Source organism: Theropithecus gelada, chromosome 16 (assembly GCF_003255815.1).
Source record: "Theropithecus gelada isolate Dixy chromosome 16, Tgel_1.0, whole genome shotgun sequence".
NCBI lineage: Eukaryota > Metazoa > Chordata > Mammalia > Primates > Cercopithecidae > Theropithecus > Theropithecus gelada.
Genome location: NC_037684.1, coordinates 27,963,216 through 27,981,230, shown reverse-complemented (window position 1 = coordinate 27,981,230; position 18,015 = coordinate 27,963,216). Strand labels below are relative to the sequence as shown.

General features: G+C 50.4%; 1 protein-coding gene across 1 annotated transcript; it reads right to left on the bottom strand.

The window, feature by feature from the left end:
- Positions 1 to 391: 391 nt before the first annotated feature.
- GSDMA (gasdermin A) lies at positions 392 to 16,773 on the bottom strand. Its single transcript, XM_025362891.1, has 12 exons — positions 16,661 to 16,773; positions 13,287 to 13,505; positions 12,753 to 12,930; positions 8,593 to 8,758; positions 7,655 to 7,751; positions 7,118 to 7,165; positions 6,688 to 6,714; positions 5,130 to 5,150; positions 4,533 to 4,687; positions 3,871 to 3,985; positions 2,561 to 2,634; positions 392 to 1,433 (listed from the first exon to the last, which is right to left on the bottom strand). Exons 2-12 carry the CDS (start codon positions 13,498 to 13,500, stop codon positions 1,191 to 1,193), a joined length of 1,338 nt encoding a protein of 445 aa, XP_025218676.1. The 5' UTR covers positions 13,501 to 13,505; positions 16,661 to 16,773; the 3' UTR covers positions 392 to 1,190.
- Between the last annotated feature and the right edge of the window lie 1,242 nt (positions 16,774 to 18,015).

Sequence of the window (18,015 nt, the reverse complement as noted above, 5' to 3'; positions counted from 1 at the left end):
TTGAGCCACCACGCCCGGCCCTCCACAATTTAGTTTTTAAAGTTTTGGGGTAGTCTTATTCTTGGCTCCCCCTGCCTTTTTTTTTTTTTTTTTTTTTTAAAGGCCCATCTGCATTTTCTGTTCAATAAATTTGAAATTTGTCTTATTTTTGTTTTGGGCTTCTACTACATATCTCTAGGTCTTTCCCTCAACCCAGAGCTAGGGGACCCCCAAATGCTCTTCTTTGAAGACAAACTGCTTTGATATCTTCTCACTTGAGAATCTAGACTCCATTAAAGAAAACTAATTGAACAGAAAAAAAAAAATCTAGATTCCACGTTCTGTACCCTCTGAGCATTTTCCAGCTTGCCTGAGGACAGTACAGCATCATATTCATGTACATATGATCTATATGCAGTATGATAATAATTTCTTTTTCTGGCACAAATTAAGAATTTCTGTATGATAAATTCTTTAAAGAAAAACACCAAAAGACATATTATCCTAAGATTGACATAATATTTTCCATTAATTCCAGTAAAGCTTGTTTTTTGGGGAAGTATAAGTAGGAGGGATTAGGATAGGAAATTAATCTTTTTTTTTTTTTTTTCAGTTTTGCTGAAGAGACTCATAGTTTTAAAAGTCTGAGTGCTTCTACTTCTAGAATATTTAAGCATAGGCCGGGCACAGTGGCTTATGCCTGTAATCCCAGCACTTTGGGAGGCCGAGGCGGGCAGATCACTTGAGGCCAGGAGTTCGAGACCAACCTGGACAACGTGGTGAAACCGTCTCTACTAAAAGTACAAAAATTAGCCAGGTGTCATGGCACGTGCCTGTAATTCCAGCTGCTGGAGAGGCTGAGGCATGAGAATTTCTTGAACCCGTGAGGCGGAGGTTGCAGTGAGCCAAGGTCACGCCACTGCACTCCAGCCTGGGCGATAGAGTGAGACTCCATCTCAAAAAAAAAAAAAAGAAAAGAAAAGAAAAGAAAAGAAAATTTAAGCATCAGCAGATGGGCTTAGTGGGTCGCGGAGCTGGAGGGGTAGGGGGTGATACATGGTTGGACAGGTGGAAATTGGTTATCATGGGTCACCAGCTGAGATTTCAGATGTCGTCAGCTGATGGCTCTGAAATGCCCTTAGGTGGTAAGGACACAGCACCACGAGGTTGGGAAGGCATTAGGGAGTCATGAAGCAGACCTAAAAGGCAAATTAGGAGGCCTTGGTCAGCTGCTGAAGGAGAGAGAGGCTAGCATAAAGAGCACAGAGGCGAGGGAGGGTGTCTGGGTCCCACATATATTGGGGGCCCGATCTCTGCACTTCCAGGCCGCTCAGCCCAACTAGGGCCTCTGTGAGGGTCAGCTCCTCCTCCCCAAGGGAGGAGAGCAGCTCAGGATGCAGGGGGAAAACGCCCTCTTTATCCTGCAGGAAGTTCTGTTCCATGGTGCTCTCCACCTGGAGGGAACCAAAACAACATGAAAAGAAAGAAGTGGAAACCTCTCTCCTCTCCTAACTCACAAAAATCACAAGAAGGTTACATTCCCCTTACTAGAATTTCTTACTTTACCTTACATTACAACCCCATCTGAGTCTTTGAACAGCCCTATATGTGGGCAGCACATTGATTTTTAGCCCCATTTTACAGAGGAATAAATTGAGACAGACTCAAACACATTAAAAAATTTGCTTACAAGGCCGGGCGCGGTGGCTCAAGCCTGTAATCCCAGCACTTTGGGAGGCCGAGACGGGTGGATCATGAGGTCAGGAGATCGAGACCATCCTGGCTAACACGGTGAAACTCCGTCTCTACTAAAAAATACAAAAAACTAGCCGGGCGAGGTGGCAGGCGCCTGTAGTCGCAGCTACTCGGGAGGCTGAGGCAGGAGAATGGCGGGAACCCGGGAGGCGGAGCTTGCAGTGAGCTGAGATCCGGCCACAGCACTCCAGCCTGGGCGACAGAGCGAGACTCCGTCTCAAAAAAAAAAAAAAAAAAATTTGCTTACAGGCCAGGCGCGGTGGCTTACGCCTGTAATCCCAGCACTTTGGGAGGCTGAGGCGGGTGGATCACCTGAGGTTGGGAGTTCGAGATGAGCCTGGCCAACATGGTGAAACCTTGTCTCTACTAAAAATACAAAATTAGCAAGCTATGATGGCGGGCGCCTGTAATCCCAGCTACTCGGGAGGCTGAGGCAGGAGAATCGCTTGAACCCAGGAGGCCGAGGTGTGGTGAGCCGAGATTGTACCATTGCACTCCAGCCTGGGCAACAAGAGCGAAACTCCGCCTCAAAAAAAAAAAAAAAAAAAAAAAAATTGCTTACAACATTTGGCTAGGAATAAGCAAGGCCAGAGTTTCTGTCTCTTCTCCCTAGATCAGGCTGATAAACCCAGATTATTGCCTAGAAATTCAGTCTTCTACTTCTTGTGAAATAACAAAAAAGGAGAAATAGAAAGGAGGACTGGGCATAAGCCCCTGTGATAAGACGGGGATCCTCCAGAATGGCTCCATCCTTAGGCGAAATCTGCATCTCCACTGGCTGCCGCTACTCCCAGACTCTCCCCAGCATCTGCTCTTTTTCCCTCACCAGCTTTAGCTGCACGGGTAGGATCTTTTTCTCCATGGATTTCACCAGCAGCTTCTGTTGGACTTCACTTAGCTCTGGAGAAAAAAAGCAGAGAAAGATGTGTGTTGCTGGTGCAGAGGGGACTACAGACTCCAAATAGCGCACTTCCAGAATTTCAGCTTCATTCATTGGATGTAATTACAACATAGGTGTTAAGGGAGCCGTAGCTAGCCGGGCGCGGTGGCTCAAGCCTGTAATCCCAGCACTTTGGGAGGCCAAGACGGGCGGATCACGAGGTCAGGAGATCGAGACCATCCTGGCGAACAGGGGAAACCCCGTCTCTACTAAAAAATACAAAGAAACTAGCCGGGCGAGGTGGCGGGCGCCTGTAGTCCCAGCTACTCGGGAGGCTGAGGCAGGAGAATGGCGTAAACCCGGGAGGCGGAGCTTGCAGTGAGCTGAGATCCGGCCACTGCACTCCAGCCTGGGCGACTGAGCGAGACTCCGTCTCAAAAAAAAAAAAAAAAAGGGAGCCGTAGCTGAGGGGTTCACTTTGGTCTTGGAGTCAGAGGGCAGGCTTCTTAAGGGAACAAACATTTTAGCTTACACCTGAAGGACCACAGAGTTTTTCTAAGTGGAAAACTAGAAAATGTGGAGGGAAGAAGAGCTTTTAGGGGCAAGATCAGAAAATGTTACTCCCTGAAGTTAAAGCTACCAGGTATCAGGATAGAAGTGATGAGCTTAGCTATATGCAGAAATTTTAAGTATGTTGCTGATAAAACTAGGGTTATTCAACCTCTATTAGCAAGACTAGGCTGTCTTCTTAGATCACCCATTATGACCAAGTGAATCCTTAGGAATGAAACCAATTTTTTTTTTTTTTTTTTTTTTTTTTTATGGAGTCTCGCTCTGTTGCCCAGGCTGGAGTGCAATGGAGTCATCTTGGCTCACTGCAACCTACCCCTCCCAGGTTCAAGCGATTCTCCTGCCTTAGCCTTCGGAGTAACTGGGATTACAGGCACCTGCCACCATGCCCGGCTAATTTTTGTATTTTTGGAAAAGGTGGGGTTTCACCATGTTGGCCGGGCTGGTCTTGAACTCTTGACCTCAGGTGATCTACCCGCCTTGGCCTCCCAAAGTGCTGGAATTACAGTCATGAGCCACCGTGCCCAACCATGAAACCAATTTATAAAAATGTACATATAAACTACTTAACTATGGTATAATTTGTCATTCATTCATTCATTTATTCATCCATTTGGGAATTGATTCAAGCGATTCATTCCTATTACTGAAAAGGTCTATAAATGAAGACCTTATTCCCCACTTACCTGTTAGGGCTCCAACGAAATAGAGGATGGCGCCCACGGCCTCCTTTGACAGCAGGACATCTTTTGGGAGTGCCTCCAGGGTCACTTCATGTCCCTTGTCTAGAGCCCCTTCAAGCTGTGGGGGAAGGTGGATGACTATTGAAGATAACATAGGAAAGGGCCCAACCCAAGGCCCAGCACATAATGATCCCTTGACACACGGGAACTCTCTCCCATTTCCTGATTTCTTTTTTGAGACCTCAAGTCCTGAAGAGTACTGGACTCCTGGGTTCCTTGGTCCCTAAGTTTTGGACTCTGGAAAGGGAAGGTTCCAGCCCCTCCAGCAGATGGCCCTTCTGGCCTGAGGGTTGGGGCGAGAAGGTGGGCCAGGATACATGTTGTCATCTAACCCAACAGTTAATCTTCCCGAGATCCCAGGCGTCATCTGATGTGCCTTGGGGGAACCCACTGTTTGCCCTTTTCCAGGGGACAAAGGGAGGAGCAGTGGCCTGGCAGCCTGGGGGCACGTGGCCAGCCTTGGGGAAGGTATCTAAGATGGACTCCCCTGGCCACCCACCTCCTGCCCCAGTCAGATCTCCCCACCTGCTGCAATACCCGCCCCCACCAAACCTTCACCGAAACATGCCTTCCCCCACCCTTCCCCACTTCCACTAGTTCCTCACCGCGAGCTCAAGGTCTTGAAGCTCCTTTTTCTTCCCTAGAAGTTTGCTGAGGGAGCTGAGCAGGGAGCTTTGCCCTGCTTGGCTCAGCCTCTCCACTTGTTGGGTCTCCCTCTGAACTTCTTCTTTTAGTGTCCCGAAGCCTTCGTGTACGTCCCCTGTGGGGTCAATAATGGGACACACAGCCCTCCATCGGGCACCTTCCCCTCTAATCAGCATCCCCCTGCAGGGCTCCTACACTCAGCCACTTTAGGTACCCATGCTGTACCCCCCAGTTTGAGCCTGGCCCCATTTTTCTTTACCAAGGAATGCAGTGACAGAACTATCCACCAAAACCCTAACCTGAGGGTTGGGGCGAGAAGGTGGGCCAGGATACATGTCATCTAACCCAACAGTTAATCTTCCCGAGATCCCAGGCGTCATCCCCTATCAGTACACCCTTGACTTTTCTTTGAGACTCCAGCAAAAAGTGGAGAAAGAAGGTCTGTTTTCCCTTCTCATGAGTTAGTTGACAAAGAAGAATGCCTTTGCCTTCTCCTTTCTCTACCCTACTGCTACCTCCATGCCAAAGTCTTCGGAGAAACTCACAAAGTTCCTTACCAACATCAGATGCCTGGATAACTGAGGGAAAAAAAAAAAAAAGATAAGAATGCAATCCTTCAGAATGGCAGCCATACCCAGGGGATGAGACACTAAGGAAGATGAGGAAATACATCCTGCCTGTCTCCTGGGGAGAGCCCAGCTACCTTGTTCCTGGTGTTACTGTGACTCAATGGCTCTGGCCCCAGTTGCTGGGCAGCTGAGTTGCAGATGTGTGTGTAGCAGGTTATAGCTACTAAGACTCTTAAATTTTTTTTTTTTTTTTTGAGACGGAGTCTCGCTGTGTCGCCCAGGCTGGAGTGCAGTGGCGCGATCTCGGCTCACTGCAAGCTCCGCCTCCCGGGTTTACGCCATTCTCCTGCCTCAGCCTCCCGAGTAGCTGGGACTACAGGCGCCCGCCAGCTCGTCCGGCTAGTTTTTTGTATTTTTTAGTAGAGACGGGGTTTCACCGTGTTAGCCAGGATGGCCTCGATCTCCTGCCCTCATGATCCGCCCGTCTTGGCCTCCCAAAGTGCTGGGATTACAGGCTTGAGCCACCGCGCCCCGCCAATTTTTTTTTTCCTTTTTTTTTTTTTCTTTTTTTGTTAGGCCAGGCGCAGTGGCTGACACCTGTAATCCCAGCACTTTGGGAGACCAAGGCGGGAGGTTCACCTGAGGTCAGGAGTTTGAGACCAGCCTGGGCAACATGGTGAAATCCTATCTATACTAAAAATTAGCCAAATGTGGTGGCCTGTGCCTGTTATCCTAGCAACTTGGGAGGCTGAAGCACGAGAATTTCTTGAACCCCGGAAGCGGAGGTTGCAGTGAGCTGAGATCTCACCATTGCACTCCAGTCTGCACAACAGAATGAGACTCTGTCTCAAGAAAAGAAAAAAAAAAAAAAGGCCAGGCGCCGTGGCTCACGCCTGTAATCCCAGCCCTTTGGGAGGCTGAGGTGGGTGGATCACCTGAGGTCAGGAGTTCGAGACCTGCCTGGCCAACATAGTGAAACCCTGTCTCTACTAAAAATAAAAAAAATTAGCAGGCCATGGTGGCGAGTGCCTGTAATCCCAGCTACTCAGGAGGCTGAGGCAGGAGAATCACTTGAACCGGGGAGGTGGAGGTTGCAGTGGGCTGAGACTGCGCCACTACATTCCAGCCTGGGCAACAAGAGTGAAACTCCATCTCAAAAAAAAAAAAAAAATTTTTTTTTTTAATAAGAGACAGTGTCTCACTATGTTGCCCAGACTGGTCTCGAACTCCTGAGCTCAAGGGATCCTCCTGCCTCAGCCTCCCAAAGTGCTGGGATTATAGGCGTGAGTCACTGTACCTGGCTGCTACTAAGGCTCTTGAGGACAAAGGTCTCAGGCATCAGACCACCTGGGCATCTTGTCCAAAGACTCCCCCTTTCCACTGCTTTTTCCCAAGCTATTGGAATTTCTACCATGTTTTGGGGACAATTGTTTGCTAAGACTCACTCTGCCATTTCCCTGTCAGTCCCGTGAGAAGGAAAGAAAAAGACTGGAGTTTTAAAATTCTGAGTCAAGAAAGTTTCAGTGGAATGAAAGGAAACACTTACGGATGACCTTCTCCTCTCCTGACTTTTCTGAAGACAAAAAATGCACATCTGTCAGCACAAAACCCATTTTTGCCTTTTCATCTAAAACAGTCTTCAAGGCAGTTTCATCAGTGATCATTATGAAAACACGGAGATTATGCTAGCTCATCCACCCCCACGACTCGGGAACACACTCTGTCTCCAAGTCTTACTTCTGCTTCTGACTGTGCCTTCCGGTCTCTGTCGGTTTCTGTATCTCTCTGGGACAGTATATATACGCCTCTATCTGTCTTTCCTAAAGTTGAGGCTAGGTATTCTTAGGGACTTGGGAAACAAAAGCAGAGGCTCCTTGGGGGATTATAGTATAAGCTAGGAGAAGGTGGAGGATTTTAGCAGATAATGTCAGGGGTGGGGTGGAAGATGTGGGAAACCCGTAAGCAATTTCACTTACCTCCAGGAGGGAAGGTTTGCATGTTATCATTGCAGATATGTGGAATATCTGTGAAGGGCAAGGGAGGCAGGGCAGGAGGGCACTTAGCAGCTGCCCCACGTTCCCTTCTTCAGTCTCAAGTCAAAGGGCTCTGCTAAGGGCTACGACTTTGCACCCCAAGCGCTTCATCTAATTCCCTGCTTCAGCCTCCATTGCTGGAAGCGATCTTTTCTTCCTTGATAAATTCTATACTATGACAACACCACTTTCTACCTTCCATTCCAGTCTCTGTCTGTTTCCTCCTTTGGCCACAGACTTCTTGTTCATCTTTGTACCCCCTCCCCCAATGACCACAATGCCCAGCACCCGGAAGATGCTCAGAATCCAGGAGCCTCTTCACCCTTCTCTCCAGAGCAGCCTCCATGGCTGCAGTTGGATCACAGTGCAATACACCTCCCTGCTCATGCTCTGACACTGCCACAAGAGGAGACCAGGGTGCCTCGGTATTGGTGCCCGTAATTCTCATCCTGTGGGGAGAACATGCGGGTCTCTGCTCACCCCACTCATCTTTGCCTTTGACCATCAGCTGTCTCACTCGAAAGGCCAGGACGCAGCCTTTGGGGATGGCTATAGCCTCTTTGTGGTTTATGGATCCCTAGAATTAGACAATGAGAATTTGTGAATCTCTGGACATCTTAAGTATGAGATATTGGGAGTGCGAGTTGGGGGAGGTACAGGGTCAGGGCTGAGAGCCTTCAGGGAGATAAGAAGTTGGAAGCCTTCAGTGGTGTCCCTGGTCTGGACTCTGAGGAAGGACTTCAAAGTCCTTGTGCTCATTTCTGCTGATGTTCCCTCCAGTGACCTGTATCTGTCTTCCTGGTTCAGATGCATGAAGGGAACTGGGCAGACCTGCTCCATCTCCTGCCTATACATCACCCTAGAGCTTCCGTCCAAACCCTGGCTCCTTCCTTCTCTTCGCCATCTGTCCCATGCTTACCTCTTTCAGGACGCCTTCCATGACTAACCCCTACTCCCGGCTCCACATCCCAAATCATCCCTTGAATATTTAGATGCAATAGATAGAGGTATGGAGAGCATTGCTTATTTCCATTGGCTTTTCCAAGCGTGTGTTCTCTGGGCTTTAGCCTCTGTGTCTCCTGTATAAACCTGAGGACTTTCTGAGAGTAAGGATGTCTCCTCTTTGGATTGGGAGCACCATGAGGGAAAACCCATGAATGTGACTTTCCCCTTCCCCAGTAGTTCCCTGTGGCATCTGGCGCAGGGATCTGCCCTCACTGGGTGCCACTCACCAGGGAGGGGGCCTGTGTCTGGGGTTCGGATCTTGAAGAGCTAGGGGAAGGAGTGGCCCTTTTCAGCATCCTGGGTTGGCACTGATCCAGCAAAGCTAATGAAGCCTCCAGGGAGGGGCTGAATGTAAATGTGTATGTGTGAGTTGAGTGTGGGTGTGAGAGTGTGTGTGTGTCTCTGAATCAAACCTGTAGCCCCAGTGGGGCGAAGAAGGGGAGGGAGAAGCAGGCCTCTGCCTTGCCGGCTCGCTCCAGTGTGACCTCCCGCACCGTCTCCACCACCTCCATCACCACATACAGGTTCTCCCCTTGATCTTGCATCTCCTTCAGGAATGGGTGATCCGCTGCCAGCTTCCTGTGACAGGAGAAACATAAGGAAACCATTCAGAGCTCCTTCCTGCCTGTGCCACACCCTCCTCGTTCCTTCTGTCATTCCCAGGAGCTAGACATTGTGGGTGGCAGGGAAGGAGCAAGGACTCTGGACTAGGGCTGAGGTTGAAACCCAGATCTCTTGCTTACTGGCAGGGCAGCTTCTCTGAGTCTTAGTTGCCTCATCTATGAAATGAATGTAACGATGCTGACCTCCTGGGTTGCTCAGAGATAAACTCGGTAATTATCTGGGCCAGCACCTGGCCGGTAACAGGGCCTCTCAGGTGCTTCTTACTCCCTTTTCCTCCAGTTCAGGGGTAGATGCGCTCCCCTTTCCTCCCCACTCATCTCTCTGGGATCCTTTCTCTCCACGTCTTATGCTCTCTTGCTGTTGACACCAGTTCCTCCTCTCCACTTGCTCCTTCTGTCTGCTTCCATATATAAATGTGTCCCTAATCCTAAAAAATTTGTTTGCTTTGATCATGCTACTCCCTCAAATTACTACCCTATTTTTTTCCTTCATTTCATTGGCAAATATATCAAAAGATATGCTCACCTCCAGTGTCCACTTCCTGCCCACTCCTAAATTCTTTTTTTTTTGAAACGGAGTCTTACTCACTCTGTCACCCGAGCTGGAGTGCAGTGGCGTGATCTTGGCTCACTGCAACCTCTGCCTCCTGGGTTCAAGCGATTCTCCTGCCTCAGCCTCCCAAATAGCTGAGAATACAGATATGAGCCCCTGTGCCTGGTCCGTCTAAATTCTTTATAATTTGCCTTTTATTTCCACTACTTAGCTGAAATTACAATGATCTCTTACCTCTCAGTCCCAACGACCTCGCCTAACTCTGTGCAATACTCGATCCTGCTGTCGAAACCCTCCGTGCAACGCTGGCTTCTCTTGGCTTCCAGTCACACTGTACCACCCTGGCTCAACTCCCATGCTTCTAGTTTCTAAATCTTATCCATTCTGTCTGCACCTCATTTTCCAGTTTCTTTGGTTCTCTAACATTTTATGTTCTGTAAGATTCTGTTCTCAGTCCTGTTTTCTCAACTCCCTCCAAAAGCTCCCCCCACCCAACTCACTCCTACAGTTTTTTCTTTTTTCTTTTTTTTTTTTTTTTTAAAGGTCTTACTCTGTTGCCCAGGCTGAAGTGCAGTGGCTCGATCATAACTCACTGCAGCCTTGAGCTCTTGGGCTTAAGCGATCCTCTTGCCTCAACCTCCTGAGTAACTGCGACTCTAGGCACACCACTGTGCCCTGCTAATACTTGCATTTTTTGTAGAGAAGGGGGTTTCACTATCTTGCCCAGGCTGGTTTGAACTCCTGGGCTCAAGCAATCCTGCCTTGGCTTCCCAAAGTGCTGGGCTTACAGGAGTGAGACTCCTCCCCTGGCTCCTACAGTTGTAATCTTCATATTGCTGATTACCTTGTGTATATCTTCACTTTGACCTCTCTCCTGAACTCCAGGCCCTTATTTCCAACCACCTGTTAAACATTCTCAGCTGATGTCTCAGCAGAACCAGAAACTCAAAACATACAAAAGGAACTCACAATCTCCAAATCTACCTCTAACCTCTGTCTTCCTGTTTGTCACCTATAATGGTACCTTTAATGTCCTATAATGTCACAACCTGGGTAAAATCTCACAGTCACCTTTGACAAAACCGTTTCCCTCATCCTGCAATCAGTTACCAAGCCCAGGCCATTCTATTACCCTTGGCAATGGGCCGTGCATCCATTCCTCCCTCTTCACTCCTATTGCCCTGAGCTCGGGTCCTCAGTTTACATCGCTCATGGGATAGAAGAAGTGTCTTGGCTGGGCGCAGTGGCTCATGCCTGTAATCCCAGCACTTTGGGAGGCCGAGGTGGGCAGATCACCTGAGGTCATGAGTTCAAGACCAGCCTGGCCAATATGGTGAAACCCCATCTCTTCCAAAAATATGAAAATTAGCTGGGTGTGGTGGTGTGCACCTGCAATCCCAGCTACACGGGAGGCTGAGGCAGGATGATTGCTTGAACCTGGGAGGCGGGGGTTGCAGTGATTGGGTATTGGGTCACTGCACTCCAGCCTGTGCGACAGAGACTCCGTCTCAAAAAAAAAAAGGGTGGGCGCGCGGTGGCTCACACCTGTAATCCCAGCACTTTGGGAGGCCAAGGCAGGCAGATCACGTGAGGTCAGGAGTTTGAGACCAGCCTGACTAACATGGTGAAACCCCGTATCTACTAAAAATACAAAAATTAGCCAGGCGCAGTGGCTCACACCTGTAATCCCAGCACTTTGGGAGGCCGAGGCAGGCGGATCACAAGGTCAGGGGTTCGAGATCAGCCTGGCCAATATGGTGAAACCCCATCTCTACTAAAAATATAAAAAATTAGCCGGGCATGGTGGCAGGCACCTGTAGTCCCAGCTACTTGGGAGGCTGAGGCAGGATAATCGCTTGAACCCGGGAGGTGGAGGTTGCAGTGAGCTGAGATCGCGCCGCTGCACTCCAGCCTGGGCAACAGAGTGAAACTCGGTCTCAAAAATAAAAAATAAAAAATAAAAACAATAAAAACATAAAAACATTAGCTGGGTGTAGTGGCCGGTACCTCTAGTCCCAGCTACTCGTGAGGCTGAGGCAGGAGAATCGCTTGAACCCAGGAGGCGGAGGTTGCAGTGAGCCAAGATCGCACCACTGCAGTCAAGCTTGGGCAAAAAGAGCGAAAAACCGTTTCAAACAAAAACAAGAAGAAAACTGTCTTGCCTTGTCTGACTGCTTCAAATCCCTGTTCTCCTTCCCCTATCTGACACACTTCCTCCGTTCGGCTGGATTAGTCATGGGACACATCAGAGCATTTTCAGGATCTTCCTGGTGCCTACAATTCAGTCTCCTGGAGCTGTCACTTGCCTCTCCGGGGTTTGGGTTCACCTGCATTTCCTGCTCGTTCTGCTCACACCTCTCCTGCCCCTGCCATGCTGGCTGTTCCTGGCCCCTGGTGGCTTTGAGATTGCTTACCTGTGTGCCTTCATAATACCCTTCTCCCAGCCCTGCAGGCCCAATTTCTACTCATCTTTCAAGGCCCAGAACAGAGGCTGCCATGGCTGTGAGATCTTCCCTTATTTTCCCAGCCAGAAGTCCCTTTGACCTGCCACAAGACTCAGTCGAACCATCCCTACAGCACTTAGCAGTTCTTGGCTTTGATTATAATTACTGTTGCACAGGTTTTTAAAATTTTCACCTTCCTAGACTGCAAGGTTCTTGGACAAAGATGTTTTAGGCTCACCCCAGCCCATAGCAGAGTGCTTTGCTATATACATGCTTGCTGGATGACTACCCTGGCCCTTCCTTCTGGCCTTCCCAGTCCTTACCTCCTTCTTTCAACCACTACTTAACTACTTAAAAGTCAGTTCCCGTGTCAAGCCAAACATCCATGAAGCCCAGCATCCACGTGGCGCCTGCCACACCCTTTGTGCTGTGGGGCAGCATTCCCGAGGGCATGCGGAGTGTGTATTGGGGTCAGGCGGGAGGCTTCATTTACGGGAGCAGAACACAGTGCTCAGGTCTCAGCTGTGGGCAGTTAAGACCCATCCCTCCTTTTTCTAGTGTATTGCATAGTCTCAGAGTTAGAAGGAGACTTAGAGATGATCATCCAATCCTGTCATTTTGCAGAAAAGAAAACCGAAATCCCAAGAGAAGCGACTTTTCCAAGATCACACAGCAAGCTGGTGTGGACATCGTCCTCCCTGTGCATGTGTGACAGTGGGGAGTTGGTCCTGGAGACGGTGGCAGCACTGGGAGGTGTGACTAGGAAATGGCCTGGATGCAGCCATAGGCCAGAAGGGTTACCTTCAAGAGCTCCCCTGCGGTGACCACATTGGCAAAGGTCAGTGCAAGGGTCCTATCTTTCAACTTGTGTTTTTAACTTGAGGCCCTAAGCACCGTTTCCATGCACTGCCCCACCCACATCCCGGGCAACCCTCGGTCCTGCCCGCTCTCACCTCTCCTGCAAGGTCTCCAGGGCCTTGGGAGCCACACTGAGGGTCTGGACCTCCAGAGTGCTGTTCTGCGAGAGCCCTGCTGTTCCCTTCACCTTCACCGTCTTTGGTACATCCACATCTCCCTCCACTCGGGTATCCAGCATGTTCTTAAAGCCAAAATTCCCAGCATCTGTTGGATCTGCAGGAGGGAAAAGATGAAAGGGGCTGGGCTGGCTGGGCGTAGTAACTCACGCCTGTAATCCCAGCATTTTGGGAGGCCAAGGTGGAAGGATTGTTTGAGCCCAGAAGTTTGAAACCAGCCTGGGGAACAAAGCAAGACCCCGTCTCTACAAGACAAATGAGTAAATAAAGAAAAGAGGCTGAGCTGAGAGGTATCACCCAACCCCCAGCCTCCTCAGCTCCTGACGATGACTTTGGGCTAGATGATATCTAATCACCTCTGGCCAGAGGGAGCTCTGAGGTTCTCCTTGCAGGCCAGGTGCCCAGCCCCCATCCCTCAGTATCCCTCAGTTCCCAGCCCTGCTCAAGGCTGACCTGAAGGTGAGCTGCCCGGCTCAAGTACATCCAGCAGTGTGTAGTCGGTGCGGACGTACCGGGCCCCCCAGAAGAGCGTGCTCTTCCTCTTCCTCAGCACCAGGCAGAAGGGATGGAAGCGCTTGAAGTCGATGAGGCTGTCAAGAGGTGTCAGGTCCCCTCGAGGGTTTAGCTGTCTGACCAGGGCCCGGGTGACATTTTCAAACATGGTCATGGTCTCTGTGGAGATAGTGAGACAGGAGAGTGTCAAGGTGGTTGCCGAGGAGCCCGGGATATGGGCTGGGCCCCTGCAGAGAGGGTTCGCCCGACTCTGGGGCAGGGAGAGCTCTTAGAGATGCCTGGATTGTCTCATGTCACAGCTGGAAAGAACCAACGGAGTCTGCATTTTATGATGAGGAACCTAGTTAAAGAGTTGCCCCAAAGTCCCATAGATGGTCAGCAAAGCCTCACCTCCCTTTTCCTTGTCAAGTTCCTTTTTCTCTCTCCACACTCATTTTCTTCACTGCCACTGAGCCCAACTGGACTTTCTTTCTTTCTTTCTTTCTTTCTTTCTTTCTTTCTTTCTTTCTTTCTTTCTTTCTTTCTTTCTTTCTTTCTTTCTCTTTCTTTCTTTCTCTCTCTCTTTCTTTCTCTCTCTTTCTTTCTTTTCTTCCTTCCTTCCTCTTTCCTTCCTCCCTTCCTTCCTCCCTCCCTTCCTTCCTTCCTCTCTTTCCTTCCGTTCTTCCTTCCTTCCTCTTTTTCCTTCCTTCCTCCTCTTCTCCTTCCTTCCTTCCTCTCCTTCCTCTCCTTCCTTCCTTCCTCTCTTTCCTTCCTTCCTTCCTCTCTTTCCTCTTTCCTTTCTTCCTTCCTCTCCTTCCTCTCCTTCCTTCCTTCCTCCCTCTCCTTCCTTCCTTCCTCCCTCTCCTTCCTCTCCTTCCTTCCTTCCCTCCTTCCTTCCTTCCTTCCTTCCTTCCTTCCTTCCTTCCTTCCTTCCTTCCTTCCTTCCTTCCTTCCTTCCTTCCTTCCTTCTTTCCCTTCCTTCCTTCCCTCCACCTCGCCTCGCCTTGCCTCGCTTCGCTTTCTTCTCTTTTCTTCCGAGACAGGGTCTTACTCTGTTGCCCAGGCTGGAGTGCAGTGGCATGATTACAGCTCACTGCAGCCTTGACCGCCAAGGCTTGATTGAACCTCCCACTTCAGCCTCCTGAGTAGCTGGGACTGCAGTCATGCACTTGGCTAATTTTTTTTTTTTTTTTTTTTTTTGAGGCGGAGTCTCGCTCTGTCGCCCAGGCTGGAGTGCAGTGGCGGGATCTCGGCTCACTGCAAGCTCCGCCTCCCGGGTTCCCGCCATTCTCCTGCCTCAGCCTCCCAAGTAGCTGGGACTACAGGCGCCGCCACCACGCCCGGCTAATTTTTTTGTATTTTTAGTAGAGACGGGGTTTCATTGTGTTAGCCAGGATGGTCTCGATCTCCTGACCTCGTGATCCGCCCGTCTCGGCCTCCCAAAGTGCTGGGATTACAGGCTTGAGCCACCGCGCCCGGCCACACTTGGCTAATTTTTAAATCTTTTTGTAGAGACAGAGTCTCACTATGTTTCCCAGGCTGGTCTCAAACTCCTGGCTCAAGTAATCCTCCCACCCCAGACTCCCGAAGTGCTGGGATTACAGGTGTGAGCCACTGCGCCTGGTCTAGAGCATTTATTTAGCAATGGAAGTAAAGCTTTCTCTCACACCAGAGACTAGCAATAGCCAGGGTCTGAGGACACCAGGGGAGGGAAGGAGATGCTGCTGGCACCAAGGGCTGGGGTGGTCAAGCTGTTCACCTGCCCCAGTCACCCTTTCCGTGTCTGGGGTACACTTCCCTGCACCCTATTCTTCCCTTGTGCGTACCTCCCAGCTCACAGGTGTCAGTAGACCCACTCCCCTCTCACAGCCCCTGGGGGATGCCTGGATCCAGACTTTTGTTTTTTCTTTTTGAGATGGAGTCTTACTCTGTTGCTCAGGGTGGAGTGCAGTGGTGCCATCTCAGCTCCCTGCAATCTCTACCTCTCGGATTCAAGCGATTCTCCTGCCTCAGCCTCATGAGTAGCTGGGACTACAGGTGTGTGCCACCACACCTGGCAAATTTTTGTATTTTTAATGGAGACAGGGTTTCACCATGTTGGCCAGGCTGGTCTCGAACTCCTGACCTCAGGTGATCCGCCCTCCTTGACCTCCCGAAGTGCTGGGATTACAGGTGTGAGCCTTTGTGCCCAGCCAGGATCCATGCATTTTGATGCGCCTCACCTTTGCCCCCTCTGCTTACAATACCCCTTTGAGATCTGAAGACTCCCTAGTCCTCTTCTAACACTCAATTCAGGTCACCTCCTGGAACCTTGTCCCTCAGTCCTCCAGGCAGCTGGTGACTGTATCTGTGTTTCCAAAGCGCTCTTCTGATGCACCTTCCTGTTATGATCTGCTCACCTCACCATCTCAGCTCCTCGTCTGTGACTTCCCAGAGGGCAGGAAATGGGTCTTAGTCACCTCTGCAGCAGCAAGTACCACACCTGGCACAGAGTTGGAGCTTGGCAAATGTGTGTGGAAAGAACCAATGAATGTGGCCCCGAGAGATGTGCGCTAGGGTGAGAGGGCCCTGGATAATGTGGGGCCCATGGGAACCTGAGAGGCAACATCTTTTTTTTTTTTTTTTGACATGGAGCTTCATTCTTGTTGCCCAGGCTGGAGTGCAATGGCACGATCTCGGCTCACTGCCACCTCCACCTCCTGGGTTCAAGTGATTCTCCTGCCTCAGCCTCCCAAGTAGTTGGGATTACAGACGCCTGCCACCGTGCCCAGCTGATTTTTGTATTTTTAGTAGAGACAGTGTTTTCCCATTTTGGCCAGGCTGGTCTTAAACTCCTGACCTCAGGTGATCCGCCCACCTCACCCTCCCAAAGTGCTGGGACTACAGACGTGAGCCACCACGCCTGACCTGAGGGTCAACATCTTAAGTCTCTGTCTTTGAAGTTTGAGTCCAGGTGCTCTGGCTGGGTGGCCAATCGGCACACCCCAGTTATCCCCGTGGGTGGAAGAGGCCACAGCAGCTAGCGTGGAAGCACCCCACATCCACCACGGGCACTTCACAGCGGCAGGGGGCAGGAAGCACGGCACAGATGTGTAGGGCTGTTCTACCAGACAACCTCCTGGTGCCACCTGGGTGCACCTGGGAAGGGCTTGGGCAACGGCAGCCTCCTCTTCACTGGAGAGATGCCCACAGGCCTGCCTCTCCCTTCCCTCCCCTAGGCCTATTGGGATACTTATCCCACTGGACTCTAGGGGAGTTCCATGCCCTTCTTGGTCTACCCATCTCCCTGTGTCCCCAGAGCATCCCTGCCTTCCCTGCTGTCATCAAGTTCTTACCTGGGAGCGGGGCTCAGTCCTGTCCAGCAGCTGGGTCTGGGGTGAGGGCCTGGGGCTCGCTGGGTCTGTAGGTTGAGAGGATGACCGTCCCTTGCCAGGACAGCCTGCTTTATGCAGGGACAGAGGCTTCCAGGGACCCCGCCTGCCCTAGCGACCCCACCCCCGTCCTGTTCCACTTCCGGGAGAACAGCATCAACCTGTTCCACATGTGCCCTGGCCTCCTGAGGGCTGAGGGGGTGGATAGGGAGCTGCCAGGCAGGTGCCAGCGTGGGTGGGGGTAGCCAAGTCTGATAGAGAGGTGGCAGCTGGAGGATGGCTTGTGGACTGAGAGGAGAGGAAGGCAGATGCCTTTGGAAGGAGTGCAGAGTGAGGCAGTGGGAGTGTGTGTGTGTGTGTATGTATGTTCTCTGTTCTGTCATCATCACCGTCATTGGGGAGGGTGGCATCTCTGTTCTGTCATCATCACCGTCATTGGGGAGCATCTCGGAATCATGGAGGGGTCTGCGGGTGTCCTGGGATAGGGAGTCCTGTATGTCCACACATTCCAGCAGAGAGCAGAGCATCTGCAGCACTGCCCTCCATCCTGGGCTTGTCAGCCTGTGTGCATTGCTGCCTAACTCCATTTGTTTTAGCCACATAGACATATCTCTGATACCGCTAGAAGCAGATGTCTGAGTAGGCAGAGATGGAGTTAGACCAAATGGGTTTCTGTTATTTGGTGTTCAGCGTTTCTGCTCCTCACGGAATATTGTAGACACACATAAGCATATCGGTAGGCAGGGGCACAGCTATATTCGTAGAAAAGCCCAGGAGGCTTGTCATGGGCTTTCAGATGTCACACCGAGGTCACTCAGGTCCTCCTCTTAGCTTAAATCTCTGCCTAGAAGGAATTTTAAAGGAATTCCAAATGTTGCCCACGTGGTCACATTGCTAGAGGACAGAATAAGGGACTTACAAGCAAGGCCCGTATAGTGTTGGGCTATGTGACCATGCATGCCTGTGTGCAGGTATCACCTGACACAGCTGAGCCTGCCTGCTCCCACCCTGAGGCTCTTCTCAGTACCACTCATCGAAAAAGAAACGCAACCCTGAACGCTGTGAAGAGTAAATCCCATGTGTTTTTTTTTTTTTTTTTTTTTTTTTTTTTTTTTTTTTTTTTTTTTTTAAGAAGGAATCTTGCTCTGTCCTCCAGGCTGGAGTGCAGTGGCGTGATCTCAGCTCACTGCAACCTCCACCTCCCGGGTTCAAGCAATTCTCTGCCTCAGCCTCCCGAGTAGCTGGGATTACAGGCGTGTGCCACCATGCCTGGCTAATTTTGTATTTTTAGTAGAGACAGAGTTTCACCATGTTGGCCA